General features: G+C 44.6%; 1 protein-coding gene across 2 annotated transcripts in view; it reads left to right on the top strand.

The window, feature by feature from the left end:
* The window catches only part of PLPP1 (phospholipid phosphatase 1), a 133,029-nt gene that overhangs the window by 35,435 nt on the left and 82,197 nt on the right, over window positions 1–15,397 (top strand). Inside the window, exon 2 of one of the 2 annotated variants that reach the window (XM_029066396.2) lies at window positions 3,866–4,020. The exons of the other annotated variant lie outside the window; for it this stretch is intronic. Coding sequence (XP_028922229.1) covers window positions 3,866–4,020 — 155 coding nt within the window. The remainder of the gene's footprint in view (window positions 1–3,865; window positions 4,021–15,397) is intronic. 2 annotated transcript variants of the gene reach the window in all.

Below are 15,397 nucleotides of genomic sequence, written 5' to 3'. Positions count from 1 at the left end.
TGGACACAGTCCCTGTCCCACACGGGGCTCACAGTCATAATCCCCATTTTACAAATGAGGGAACTGAGGCCCAGAGAAGGGAAGCGACTTACCCAAGGTGATGCAGCAGACAAGTGGCAGAGCCGAAATCAGAACCCATGACCCTCTGACTTCCAGCCCGGTGCTCTATCCACTAGGCCACACTGCTTATGGGTTAATCTCTGTACCTTAGTAAGTTCCGTAGGGCCTTGCTCGCATTTCTGGAGGTTTAAAACTCCAAGAGGAAATCTCAGTCTCAGTCTTGTAGGGCAAAAATATTTCTGTCTGTAAAGTCATGTCCCTTAGATGGTGGACTAATGCCAAATGGCGATATTCCCTCATAATCAATCGGTGGCATTTATTGAGTGCTTACCGTGTGCAGGTCCCTGTACGGCGTGTGAGGGAGAGTGCAGTACGGCAGGATTGGTGCACACGTTCCCTGCCCAAAGTGAGCTGGATGAGGAAGGTCTTTGGAACTTGTGAAAATCCTCAATTAAAAATGGAAATCTGGTTGTTTGCGGAGGATGCATCTGGGAAGCTATAGGTATGGGAAGGAGATTTTTTAAGAGGCTAACACAGACTGTTAACCAAATGGTTGTCAGGAAAACTTTGAAGAAGGTGGTAGGGAAGACCAGGCAAATTTCCGTAGTACTAAAGAGGGAGAAGCTTGGTTGGTTTTCACACACGTCTCATTGTCGTATAATTTGGGCATTGAGTAGTTGGCTGGTGATTTTGTTACTCTTGTTGGTCTTGGAGGTATATACCTCTTTTTACTTTTGATTGTTCTGATCAAATCTACCCCGGCACTTAGAACAGTGTCCGGCACATAGTAAGCACTTAACAAATACCATAAAAAAAAATGCTAAAATTGAATTAGCAGCTTTACTCATTTTATACATTGAAAAAATACCGGTAGAAAAATGAGTTTCTCCAAGAGTATTGTTTTAATGACAACATCCATCTTTGCTATTTACGATGTTGTTTTTATGATGTTGCATCTTAAACAAGGTAATGGCCGGGAAGTCTAAAAAATAACAGGTGATTAAGTAGTGGAGAAGTCTTCTTTATGGAACGGAACTGGAAAGATGAAGACTGAGAGGACATATGATTGAATTTTACAAATTCATGAAGGCAGTGGAGAGGGCGATGTGTAATTGTTCTCCGAGTCTCAAGATACCCGCGTATGCGGGAGCTTATTGAAGTTCAAAGATGATAGGTTCAAAACAAACAAAAGGAAACACTTTTTCACATAGCAGGTGGTTAGCATATGGGAGTCATTACCTCAGGAAGCTAGGCAGGACAAAGATATCAGAGAAACAGCATGACATAGTGGATAGAGCACGGGCCTGGGAGTCAGAAGGTCATGAGTTCTAATTCCGGCTCTGCCACGTGTGTGCTGTGACCTTGGGTAAGTCACTTTACTTCTCTGTGCCTCGGTTACCTCATCTGTAAAAAGGAGATTGAGACTGTGAGCCCCACATGGGACAGGGACTGTGTCCAACGTGATTTATTTGTATCCACTCTAGCGCTTAGTACAGTGCTTGGCACATAGCACTTAACAAATACCACAGTTATTATAGCGACAGGTTCAAGAAGGGCTTGCATAAATTCACGGATTAAAAATCCAGAGTGGGTTATTAGAGGTATTGGATGTAGACCCATGAGGATGGATGACAGAGAGGAAAACTGTCCCAAAGAAGTGTTTCTGCAGATGTTCTTAAACTGCTGTCAGAGGCAGAACCCTGGGCTGACCAGCCCAGTGATTGACCCAGTAATGGCATTTTTCATATTTCTATAAACGTTGAGGGATTAAAATACAACTATTAGAAAATGGTATCTATCAAGCCTAGGCACAAACCACCAATACTGAAGTAGTTATGTGAATGTCAACTTCAGTGAACTGTGTGGTGAGAAGCAATCCAGTCCCCATTTTAGAATAAGTTGAGACCTGGTAAGATTGGTGGGGAGAAATACTTTAGATGGTCAGGAACAGACATCCTTTACCATTCGATTTTTTTATCTGAGTTACGGTATACAGACGTCTTTCTTCAAGGCTAGTTTGTATTTGTCAGGAAGACCATGTTCGTTGAACGTACTAGATACACGTTCAAATTTCCAAAACGTATTAGATGTATGAGATGGAGAGTTAGAGTTCTGTGACAAAACCATAATTCTTTAGTTCTAGGAATGTCAACACTACCCACCACAATGTTACTCTGTCATGACCATCACGGTTGTCATCGTCAACGTCATCCTCATCCTTTTTGTCTGCCTTTGATCTCTGCAGTTCTTGTCCTTATCGTCATCTTCCTCTTCCTCCTCATTGCCCTCTCTGTCATCCTCCTCCATCTCTCTGTCCTCATCCTTGGTTTCATCCTCCTGCTCATAAAACAGGCATTGTCTCTGACAGGCGCAGGCCTGGCTGTTTAAATCAGAAAGGTCTGTCTCCTGTTGTATTTTGTGCATACGGGCATCATAGAAAACAATCACAATAAAGTAATGGAAAGTGACAAGTTCAGAAGTGCGGCATTCTGGATCTAAGATGACTTTACCTGCTCAAAGTTATGCAAAATATGTGTTTTTTAAATAGTACTTGTTTGGGGTTTACTATGTGCCAACCACTGTACTAAGCACAGGGGTGGATTCAAGATAGTCGGGTTAGACACGGTCGCTGTCCCACTTGGGGCTCACAGCCTAAATAGGAGGGAGTAGGATTTAATCCTGATTTTACAGATGAGGTAATGTCTGGCTCCCCCTTCTAAACTGTAAGCTCCTTGTGGGCAGAGGACGTGCCTACTAACTCCGTTATATGGTTCTCAAGCGCTTCATACAGACCTCTGAACACAGTAAGCGTTCAACAAATACCAATGATTGATTAACTGATTTGCCCTAGGTCACCCAGCAGACAGTTGGCATAGCTGGCATTAGAGCCCAAGTACTCTGACTACCCAGGCCTGTAGCCTTCCCACTAGACCACACTGGTTTTGGTTGTGAACAGTGGAAATTATTCAGGTCAACTGGATTAACAAATTTGGTATGGATGTGAGGTTAAAAAAAAAAATGTATGGCAATGTAGTGTAACAAGTAAATAGTATTTCAGCACTAATAGTATGCAGTACCCTCCTAATAGCATGATATATTATTTGTATCTTCATGACTTTGCTGAATGGTCTTTAATTTACTCCATTGCAATTTCCAAAACAAAAATAGTACCCAGATGTTGTTTGACTTACATGGAAAGCTGGAAACTTTTCCATTCATTTGAAAAGTGCCCATGGCATTTTCACTTGATTTTCTTTTCCCCTCTAACGTTTCTCCTTTCCAGTTTCCTGCTGTCGAATGTGAGCCTTGCCCTCCCGCTGCTTTGCTGTTTTCCCATCCTTGTATTCCTCCCCGACTCCTTCCCTTTCCAGCTCTGATGTTTGTAGTTTTTTCTACCTCGGAATTTAATCTGGTATCTCGATTTCTTTTAAACAACCCAAAGATCAGCTAGTCCCAAAGTGTGCCAATTTAAGCCTTAAACATTTTAAATGCGGCTCCTCCTTTACTTCACTTTCCAAGGTTTTGCTACTTCTGCCCTTCCTTCCTCTCCATTTCTGGTTGGTCTGGAAGTAGAGAGGCCAAAGTCCATCGGTAAATGTATTTTTGGAGAATTTGGGGGGGCAGGGATATCGACGGAGTGCATGCTTTTCCGTGTGTCCCTGGGGATTGTGGGATGGTTGCCTTTTCCAGAGGGAGAAAGGCACTGAGATTTGGATCTGTCTCATTTTCACTTCCCCCTGAAGTGAATTGAATTTAATCCTGTGTGTCTTTTTTCTTTTTCTTTTTTTTCTCCCTTCCCCAACAGCTGGCTTGCCCTTGGGTGTTCTAAACTTGGCCAAAATAAAGCCCTATCAGAGAGGCTTTTTCTGTAGCGATGACAGCATCAAGTATCCGTTCCATGACAGTACCATCACATCCACTGTCCTCTACACAGTGGGGTTCACCCTGCCTATTTCCTCTGTAAGTAATGAAATGACTCCATAGGGAGTAATGTGTAAGAATAACTGTGCTACTTGTTAAGCGCTTGCTATGTGCCACGTACTGTACTGAGCGCTGGGGTGGATACAAGCAAATCAGGGTTGGACACAGTCCCTTTCCCAATCACAGTCACAATCCCCATTTTACAGACGAGACAACCGAGACCCCTCTGGGTAGAGAAGCCAAGTGACTTGCCCCCAGCTCATGCAGCAGGCACGTGGTGGAGCTGGGATTAGAACCCACCACCTTCCGACTCCCAGGCCCGGGCTCTATCCACTAGGTCATGTGCTGCCGGTGGTGGTTAGGGTCATGATGGGGTGATGGGCATAATTTGGACTTCATTAATTATTGATTAATAATTTGTACCCTCTCTTGACCCCATGGCTCCCTCCCCATCTCCCTCCTGCCACTCCTCTCCAAATTCCTCGAGCGAGCTGTGTACATGCCCTTCCTCTCCTTCAATTCTCTCCTTGACCCCCTGCGATCTGGCTTCTGTCCCCTTCACTCCTCAGAAACCGCCCTCTCAGAGGTCACCGATGATCTCCTCCTTGCCAAATCCAGCGGCCTCTACTCCATCCTAATCCTCCTCGACCTCTCGGCCGCCTTCGATACTGTCGACCACCCCATTATCCAACCTCGGCTTCACCTGACACTGTCCTCTCCTGGTTCTCCTCCTATCTCTCTGGCCGCTCCTTCTCAGTCTCGTTCACAGTTTCCTCCTCTGCCACCTCCCCTCTCATAGTCCCCCATCTATTCTGCATCTACACCCAACTCCCTTAGAGAAATCGTTCACTGCCGTGGTTTCATCTACCATCTCTTAGTGGATAATTCCCAAATCTACATCTCCAATCCTGATTTTCTCCTGCTTTCAGGACATCTCTATCTGGATGTCCCGCCAACACCTGAAGCCGAACATGTCCAAAACAGAACTCCTCATCTTCCCTCCCAAATCCTGTCCTCCCTCTGACTTTCCCATCATTTAGGCGGTACCCCCACCCTCCCAGTCTCGAAAGACCGTAACCTTAGCGTTGTCCTCGACTCATCTCATTCATTCCGTCATCAAATCCCCTTGGTGCTACCTTCACGACATCGCAAAAATCAGCCCGTTCCTCTCCATCTGAACTGCTTCCCTACTGACCTAAGCCCTTATCCTAGCCCGCCTTGATTTCCGCTTCAAGCCTCTTTGCTGCCATCCCTACCTCCTGCCTCTCCAATTTCCAATCCCTACTTCACCACGTTCAGTCTATGTTTTCCGACTCCTCAAGACCCTCCGGTGGTTGCCCATCCACCTCCACTTCAAACAGAAGCTCTTTACCATTGGCTTTAAAGTACTCAATCACTTTGTCCCCTCCTGTCTCACCTCACTGATTTCCTACTATAATAATAATAATAACGGCATTGGTTAAGTGCTTACTATGTGCCAAGCATTGTTCTGAGCGCTGGAACCTGGCCCGTTCACTCTTCCAACACCACCCTACTCACTGTACCTCCATCTCGTTTATCTCCCTGCCGGCCCCTTGTCCATATCCTGCCTCTGATCTGGAACGCCCTCCCGCTTCACCTCTGACAAACAATCCTTCTTCCTAATTTCAAAGTCTTATTAAAAAGCACACCTCCTCCAAGAGGCCTTCCTCAGCTAATCCCTCATTTCCTCCACTCCCTTCCCTTCAGCTTTGTCCTTGGGTGCCCTTTATTCACCCCACCCTCAGCCACACAGCACTTATGTACAGATTCATAATTTATTAATTTTAATGTCTGTGTCCCTCTCTACATTGTAAGCTCCTTACGGGCAGGGAGCGTGACTGCCAACTCTTTTATATTGTACTCTCCCACGCGCTTAGTACAATGTTGTGCACATAGACGCTCAATAAATATGATTGATTGATTCATTTGATATTTGAAGGGAGACCCAATCAGAACCACTAAAGCATCATGTAAATATATCTTATCCTCTCCCTGGATAATGTGACCTTGTTTTATTGAGTTCTAGAGCTAACAAATGATGAAAATTTCTGAAGTATTTTTGAGGGGAGGGCTAATTTCCTTCAGAGGTTATCCATTCTCTAAAATAACCGTTTACATGTATATCCATTGTCAAGCTGGAAAAATTGGTGGAAAAACAAAGTCACAAAGGTATAATAGGCAAAACGTGTATTTCCCCGAAATAGAGTGTACATGCTTTAGCCTTTATCATCTATCACCTTGTGAAATCTGTCGTTTGAACTGCTGGTGATTTGGGTAGAAGGTCATTTGAGATTTGCTTTTACCATTAAATGAAATATAGTCTTGATAAGCAGTAGATGCCTATGTAACCTTGATGAGCAATTAACAACCTCTTAGGGACAAAAATAACCTGAACAAAAACATGCCTTTGTGACCTTTTGGACCCTTTGATGTTTAAATCTCCCGAAATTGATCTGAAAATAATTGAGTGCCTTGCAGGAAAGACATTATGATGTCACCGGGTTTAAATAAAGAATAATTTCCCATGCATGGTGAAGTAGTGATGGTTCTTTGGGTGTTCACCTCTTGGATTCTTGCCATTTGTCCTGCAGCACAGTGGCATATGTGGAGGGAAGCTTCAAAGAGAAAAAGAAACATTCTGTAGGCACTGAAGCATCTTGATTCAGGATTTCAGTGTTTTTTGTTGTTGTTGTTTTTTTAAACTCCTCTTTTCTCCTAGCCAACTGGGGATTTATTTCCTAGTCCTTCCCCCTAGGCTAGTTAAAATAGGTATTGGAATTTTAAAGAATTCTTGCTTGCTTGAAACCCTGCAGAATCAAGTGGTATCATTCAGTTCGTTTAAGATACTTCCTCTTCATGGGACCTTGGGCAGGGATAGAAATTCATGCTAAGTAAATTATTTCAAGAAGTAAAAGACAGTTGGGCTTGAGAGCTTTTAAAGTTGTATTTTTTTGGCGGGGGGAAAGGTGTGCGCTTTCACCGTGTTTTTAGTAAAAGGCCTTTGGGGAGTCAGGGACTACTAGGGAACAATGTGCGTCTGTTTGGGTAGAATGTGCTGGGAAGTGGGAAGAAATGGTTGCAATATGCATGAGAACTATAATGTGAGTTGTCTTTAACGCGATGTTCTTCGAGAACGGAACCCCTGTGTCGTGGGAGGACTGACTGAATCGGGAATGTGCTTTGTCTGTGAACGTTGCGAGGAAGAGAATGGAATGCCTTGGTGGCTCTTTAGCCTCCTGACAAGTACCCAGGACTTTTCGCATCAAGCAGGTTGTAGGTCTGTCTCCCTTTAATGTTCTCCTGTGGTCAACAGGAAACTGTGATTCTTCATCTGGCCCAAATTTAAGGCCCGTTCAAATGCGATCATCTTGGAGAAAAATACTGACTCTTTGGTGCCTCTTTTGAAAATAGAAAATTACGAAAATAAATGAACGCAAATGGGAAAAGTATTATCTTTTTGCAAAAGCCAACAGCATTTACCAAGTCTTCCTCATAGCATCTAGTGTGTTCTAAAGGCCCTCATTTTTCCATGGCATGTCTTCTTTTTGAGAATGTGTCTAAAACACAGAGCTGTTAACTCTTATAAATATTACATGGGCTATGTTAAAGTGTGCATTTTAAGGAATAAGAGGAAACATTGAAGGGGAAAACTTTTCTCTTCAGGTTGCGCCTCTCCTTGTTCTCCGTGTTTGATTCCTTTACTGAATTAAGCCGAGGGAGACCAAGGCACACTGAGGAATGAGAGGTGTGATTTTAGAACTATTAATCATAATTTTCTTCACAAACTGATATTTGGATCAGTTTGGGAATCAGGCTTGGTTAAGTGAAAGGCGCTCTGGTGGAGGGTAGGCTGCTATCCATCAATGGGCTTTATTGAGTGCCTACTTTGTGCTGAGCACTGGACTGAGCGCTTGGGACAGTACAATACCACAGAGTCGGGAGACACGTTCCTTGCCCACAGCAAGCTTAAAACTAGCCAGTCCCCTGGCTAGGAAACATTTTGTACAAAATGTATCTTTAGCAATATGTGTGCAGAGCAGAGAGAGGTCACATTATTCTTTTTGAGTGTCTTAAATGCCGATGTCCTCATGGTTACCACCACCCTCTCTACCAAAGCTGCGTGTGTATGGCAGTTCCCCCAGTACCCATTCACACCTCTGGCCCAGACCAGTTCAACCGGAGCAGCTAAGCAGAAGTAGACTGAAAGCACCTTGTGGTCAGGGACCGTGTCTACTGACTCCATTGGAGTGGACTCTCCCCGATGCTTAGCACAGCGCCCTTTCCCCAGGAAGTGGTCGGGAGATGCCGCCGAGGTAGGTGCCATGACTTGGACCTGGGCAGTGGAAGATGGTGACGGCGAGGATGAATGCTTTTCCCTCCTTCCTCTCCCCATCCCACCCAACGTGACCAGATTTCAGGTCACCTTACACTAGGCTTAGGTTGCTTTTTTCAATTGTATTTGTTAAGCGCTCACTAGGTGCCAGGCACTGCTCTAAGCACTGGGTAGATGCCAGCCGATCAGGTTGGACTCAGTCCCTGTCCCACATGGGGCTCACAGTCTTAATCCTCATTTGGCAGATGAGGTAACTGAGGCACAGAGAAGTGACGTGACTTGCCCAAGGTCACACAGCCAACACATGGCGGAGCTGGGATTAAAACCCAGGTCCTTCTGACTCGAGGCCCGGGTTCTATCCACCGGGCAATGCTGCTTCTCATGCATTATGTTTCAATAGGAAGTTCATTCATTCAACAGTATTTATTGAGCGCTTACTATGTGCAGAGCACTGTACTAAGTGCTTGGAAGTTACAAACCTTCAGAGGCCTCCCCAGACCCACAATTTCCTAGAGGGTCCCCTTTGTTTTCTCGACACGGCATAGGTGAGATCGCTAATTCATGCTTTGGTCATAACCCTTGCTGACGGGCTCGTGGCGACAATCGATCAGCGATCGTTCCCAAGCACTTCCTGGTAGCAACAGTTGTATTTATTTAGCATTTCCTGTGGGCAGAGCACTGGACGAAGGGCCAAGGAAGGATCTAATGATAATGATGGCATTTGTTAAGTGCTTACTATATGCCAAGAAACTATGGTTTCTTAACACTGAGGTAGATTCAAATTAATCAGGTTGGACATAGTCCCTGTCCCACGTGGGGCTCACCCTCTTATCCCCATTTTACTGATGAGGTAACTGAGGCCCAGAGAAGTAAAGTGACTTTCCCAAGGTCACACAGCAGACACGTGGCAGAGCCGGGAATAGAACCCATGTCTTTCTGACTCCCAGGCCCGGGCTCGATCCACTAAGCCACGCTGCTTCTACAAATGGAAATTAGAGATGGCCACTGAATGTAGGTGGGGGAGAGCCCTGGAGCAGTGAAACATTGAAACAGCCTAAGAGACAAGGTCAACTGCATCAAATGCAAACCAAAGTCAGGAGGGACCTGTGGCTCGAGGAGCAGAATTTCCGGTTCCCTGTGATTCAGAGTCTGCGGCGTATCCGAAGCCACAGCAACGGTTACCATGGCTACTAGCCCAGTAAGGAAGTTTATCGTGTGTGGAACGCTGTAGTGAGCGCTTGCGATGGCACGGTTTAGGAAGTCTGGGGTGCGTGCCTCCCGATTGGTTTTGGATCTCCCGAGTCTCCCTGACCACAGCTGATGTTTGGAAAATCTCAGGGTCTTGCCCATTCGACAGTACCCTCCTCCTGGCCTGCCTCAGCTGTTGGATAATAATAATGTTGGTATTTATTAAGCGCTTACTAGGTGCAGAGCACTGTTCTAAGCACTGGGGGAGATACAGGGTCATCAGGTCGTCCCATGTGAGGCTCACAGTTAATCCCCATTTTACAGATGAGGTAACTGAGGCACAGAGAAGTGAAGTGACTTGCCCACAGTCACACAGCTGACAAGGGGCAGAGCTGGGAGTCGAACCCATGATCTCTGACTCCGAAGCCCAGGCTCTTTCCACTGAGCCACGCTACTTCCCCCTTTGCTCATCCAGTGGAGTGTTAAGGTGGAGGATCAGGGATGGAAGGGTGGAAAAACCTGACTGGCTTCGGGTCGCTGGGACGGGTTTGGGGATGGACTAGTAGCGGGGCATGTAATGAAGAGTTAGTCGTATTGATCGAGCGCTTTTCATTCATTCATTCAATAGTATTTATTGAGCGCTTACTATGTGCAGAGCACTGTACTAAGCGCTTGGAATGAACAAGTCGGCAACAGATAGAGACGGTCCCTGCCGTTTGACGGGCTTACGGTCTAATCGGGGGAGACGGACAGACGAGAACGATGGCGATAAATAGAGTCGAGGGGAAGAACATCTCGTAAGAACAATGGCGACTAAATAGAATCGAGGCGATGTACATTTCATTAACAAAATAAATAGGGTAATGAAAATATATACAGTTGAGCGGACGAGTACAGTGTTGAGGGGATGGGAAGGGAGAGGGGGAGGAGCAGAGGGAAATGGGGGGAAAAGAGGGTTAAGCTGTGGAGCGCTTATTGTGTGCAGAGCACTGCACTAAGCTCTTGGGAGAGTACACTAGAACAATAAACAGACACATTCCCTGCCCACAACGGGCTCACAGTCTAGAGGAGTTAGGTCTACGTGGCCCAAATCCCTGGAGTCGGTGCATAGGGTCAAAATGCCGAGTTCTGACAGGAGCCTCTAAAATAGAAGTTTCTATGAGAAAATTTAGTTGGGGAAGGATTCTAGCCCCCAGTGTTTTGCGAAAAATGGTTTCTGCTGATTTGAAGATACTTTTGGATGGATATGTTCGGTTGGTTTTTGTTGAGTTTTTTTTTTTTTTTAAGTGGGTGAATGGACCGGAAAGACAAGTAGTCTAGTTTGCAGAGGTGTGGTTAAATATTTCAACTTGGTAAACATTGCTAATGGGAAATTTCTAATAGTATATTAGTCAAACATCAGTTGGGCCATTTCCCCCTCGTCCCCCCCCCCGCCCCCACCGTTCTTATGGTTTCCCAGTCAATCACTAAGCACTTACTATGTGCTGAGCACTGTAATAGGCGCTTGGGAGAGTATGGTATAACAGAGTTGGTAGACACGTTCCCTGCCCACAACGAGCTTACAGTCTAGACGGGGAGGAAAGTGATCTATTGGAAAAAATACCAGCTCACAAAATTAACTTTGTGGTAATCTTTAGTGTTAAAAAGTCATTGGTTAAGGGCAGTTTGGAAGAGTGCCTCTGATGAGATTAAATAGTTACACCCTAGAGAGCGGGGCGTGTCTAATTGGAAACATCATGACTTAGTTACATCATCCGTTTCATTCTGTACCAAGAATTAGGTGCGGAACTTTGTGCCATTCTTCTGTTACTCATACCCACACCATACTTCAAGGTTTAAAGGTTTGCGATTTTTGATGCTTTCTGAAGATTTCGGTTAGATCTGTTTTATGTTTCATTCAGTAACAAGCTGACTTGTTGTGAAGTGACTCTATTAAAAGTCAGAGCGGTTCTATAAATCTTAGGAGCTCTACTGATATAAATAAAACCCATTTTATATGATTCTTTCCCTAAATTAAAAAAAGAAGCCTTTTTATTTTTCCCCATGCTAGATTTTTGATCTCTGCACATGATTAACTTAATGAGCCAGGCCTAAAGACCTATGGGCTGAGAATGAGTGGTGCCTTAAGTACAATGTGACTTTAATGGGGCCTGTATAATGGATTTATTTCATTGCTATCTCACGCAGTTCAGACTGGAGGACTAGGAAGGGGTGGGATTGTCCATGAACTTAGAAATTTCCTCAGGATTTCCCCATATTTTGTTAATGGTATTTTGGGGTTTATTTTGGCAGCTCTAGTTGAGGTTCTTATGTTCTCCCGGGGTGGTTTAGAAATTTTAGATCCCAGTAACGTTGCTGCCCTTAAATTGTAAAGGTAAAACCCTTGCTTCTAAAATGGCAAACCGCTTCGACTCTTAATAAAGTTACCAGTATTTGCTACAGGTGAGGAGTGATGCAATCAAGTACGATGTAATTGACAGCATGGAAGGAGGTTACCTGTTTAGATTTGAGGTGCGTGTAATTTTGGTCCTGTGTGTATTTTTTTACCATGCGGTCCGGAATTACATATTTATGAGTGACAGAGTGTCAAAGAGGGGATTTAAATGAAAAGCCTCAAAAAGTCCCCTTCAGCTCTTAAATTTTTTGAAATTAAATCTACATCAAGGCTTCATTCCAAAAAAAAAGTTATATTTTATAAATTATTTAATGTGTTATGGTGAGTCATGATTCCATTTAGGACAAATAAAACTTAAATCCATTATATTATACAAGGGTAATATACAGCAACTCATTTTGCCCCATTATATATTAAAAAAAGGCACTCACTGAATTTTAACCTTGATTAAAATTGATTTTATGTAGTAAAAGTAGATGTCCTTCAACTTTACTGGAAGCCTTCGTGGCAGAAAAGACAAGTTTTAATGGAGAAATTACAATTCAGATGGAATAATATGTTTTTTTAGGAAGTATATTTCAAGCGGGTCATCTTGGGGCGGTCATTGTAATAGTATTAATTATGCGAGTACTGTGTGCAGAGCACTGTGCTGAGCAGTGGGAGAGAATTCCCAGGTGGGAATTAGACATGGTCCCCTGGGACCTCGTCTAGAGCTTCAAACAGAATTGAAAAGTAATAGAAAATAAATCCCCTCCCCAAACCTTACAGAAACCTTACAAAACCCCAAAAGTACACTGGCAAAGCATCCCCACTTAACTCGTTCTAGTAAGAAGTGCAAAATTAAGCAGGCCAGTTTCCCAAAATAAGCAAAAGGCAAAGACCTCACCATCGCCTTCTGCAATATTGGTACTGTGGCCTTGACTCACTACCTTATTCAGTAACTGTGAGTGAAAACAAAAATAGCACCACTGGACAAGTGCCATTTCTGAGATGCTTCAGACTTTCCCAGTGGCTCCAAATAGCTTTCTCCTATCTGACCAGTAGAAAGCTCCGAAGAAAGATCCTGGAAGAATTTCACCATGACAGAATATTATTTGCCAAAAAAAACCCCCCCAAAAACAAAGAGGAGGGGGTGGAGGGTGGAGAGGTGCTTTTTATTCTCAGACTGTATAGCAATTAGACTGTTTGGCTATTTGTAATGGTGAAGCAAAGTGCTCTTGGTTTCTGGGTATGCTTCAAGAAGGAGTCTGGAGCGTGAGAATGGGAGACCAGCCCAGAACTGGATTCCTGCCCCCTCTCTTGGTCTTGGGCAAGCCACTTAAAGAAACAATGACCCCAAATCTCTGCTCGTTCTTCAATTTCTTGATCCGTAAACTGAGACGAAGTTCATAAAGTGCGTCGTGGATCACTGAACTGCCATAAGGGGAGAGCGTTTATCGCATTTATGGCAAATGGCAGACCTCACGAGTTGGTTTTCACTTGGTAGGGAAGCAACGTGGTCTAGTGGTTAGAGCCCGGGCTTGAGTGTCAGAAGGACCTGGGTTCTGATCCCGGCTCCGACACTTTTCCGCTTTGTGACCTTGGGCAAGTCACTTCTCTTTCCCTCACTTCCCTCATCTGTAAAATAGGGAGTAAGACTGTGAGCCCCATGTGGGGCAGAGACTGTGTCCAACCTGATTAACCTGTATCTACCCCAGCGCTTGGAACAGTGTCTGACACATAGTAAGTGCTTAACAAATACCGTAAACAACAGCAACAACAAGTTGTCCCCTGGGAGGACAGTAAGCGTGTCATGTGCAGGGAACGTGTCTACCAACTTCCAAGTTCTCGGTACAGTGCTCTGCATACAGTAAGCGCTTAATAAATACCCTTGATTGACTGATTGAAATACGATTGATTGAGAGTCCTCTCGGTGACCTCGATCCCCAGGGTAGGAAATGTTCGGTGTTCTCTGACTTGAGCCAAAATAGCATGACGGTCGAGGTCAAACATTTCAAGTCTCGGGAGTTCTCTTTAAGGCATTCATGCGCACGTTTCTGCCCTGAGATTCTTTTTTAGTACCACAGGAACTGGAATTTTTAAATAGAAACGGAACCTTTCTCAGCGTCCATTTTAGGAATTAGATTACCGTTTTAGGCCTGGCTTTGCAACGAGTCGAGGGTGTCGATTGAGTCTGTTTCTAGGTGGCAAGTGCCAAGGTGAAGAGCCATTGCGTACGAGTGGTGTGGGCGAAAGCAGGAGCTAGGAAGCCCGGGAATGGCGCCTTTAACAATGGGCAGGGATGACACCTACAAACTATTGTCTCAAACTCTATAGCTCACTGTGTTTTGGTGATGCTATTTTTTTTTTTTTTGGCTTGATGTCATTATTTCCTTCTTTGTGTTTATCACCAGTTTTCACTTCTCCTCCATCTAAGGCGGTGAGTCTTTCTGTGGGCGAGGGCCCATGTCCGAAGCTTTATTCATTCAAAGGGATTCATTGAGCGCTTACTGTGTGCAGAACACTGTACTAAGTGCTCGGAAAGTACAATTCGGCAACAAATAGAGACAATTCCTTCTTTGTTCCTTTCCCCTCACAGTATACACTGATGGTAACAGTGAAGGTTTTTCTTGCCGCTGACCCCATGGGTTTCTCGGAGAGCCAATTTACTGTATTCTGGGTAACAAACAATTTACACAGGGGTTGAAGAAGAGCGTCAAAAGAATTCTCCTTTCTGGTGTGAGTGGTTATCATTTGTGGGACTGTTATTCTTTTCCAATTCTTCTTTGGATAACTTGTTGACAAGCCTTAAAAATAAACTGCCCCCAATCCCAAGTTGCTCTGTAAAGGATTTTAATTGGTTATTTCATGTAAACACTGGCCTTGTGGAATCATGTAGAAGGTTGGTTTGGCTTCCTTCCTCTGTTGCACTGGAGGATTTATTTCTTTATTTTTTATGGTATTTGTTAAGCGCTCAGTATGTGCCAGGCACTGTTCTAAATGCTGGCCTAGATACAAGCAAATCAGGTTGGACAGAGTCCGTGTCCCACATGGGGCTCATTGTCTTAATCCCCATTTTCCAGATGAGGCCCAGAGAAATGAAATGAGTTGCCTAAAGTCCCGTAGCAGGCAAGTGGCGGATCGGGATTAGAACCCAGGGCCTTGTGACTCCCAGGCACATGCCCCAGAGTATTGCACAGACCTGGCTGGTGCATCCTAAATCACGTTAGGCTGGTTCAAAGCCAAATCCAGCCACATGACAGGGTTGAGAAAGTCTCCTGGCTTCTCCCAACTCCTTGCCCACACTGTTTTGGTATAATAGTGCCGGAACCTTCCCAAACACGGAGCGAACGGCCGTATATGGGGGATGTAGTTTTTCTTGGGCGGCTAGATTCGAGCAATTCAATCAGTGGTATTTATCGAGCACTTACTGTATGCAGAGCACTGTACTAAGCACTTGGGAAAGTTTGATACAACAGAGGTAGTCCAGCCGCTGCTCT

The sequence above is a fragment of the Ornithorhynchus anatinus genome, chromosome 1 (assembly GCF_004115215.2).
Source record: "Ornithorhynchus anatinus isolate Pmale09 chromosome 1, mOrnAna1.pri.v4, whole genome shotgun sequence".
NCBI lineage: Eukaryota > Metazoa > Chordata > Mammalia > Monotremata > Ornithorhynchidae > Ornithorhynchus > Ornithorhynchus anatinus.
Note: the sequence above shows the minus strand (reverse complement) of the source record. Positions and strands in the feature narration are given on the sequence as shown.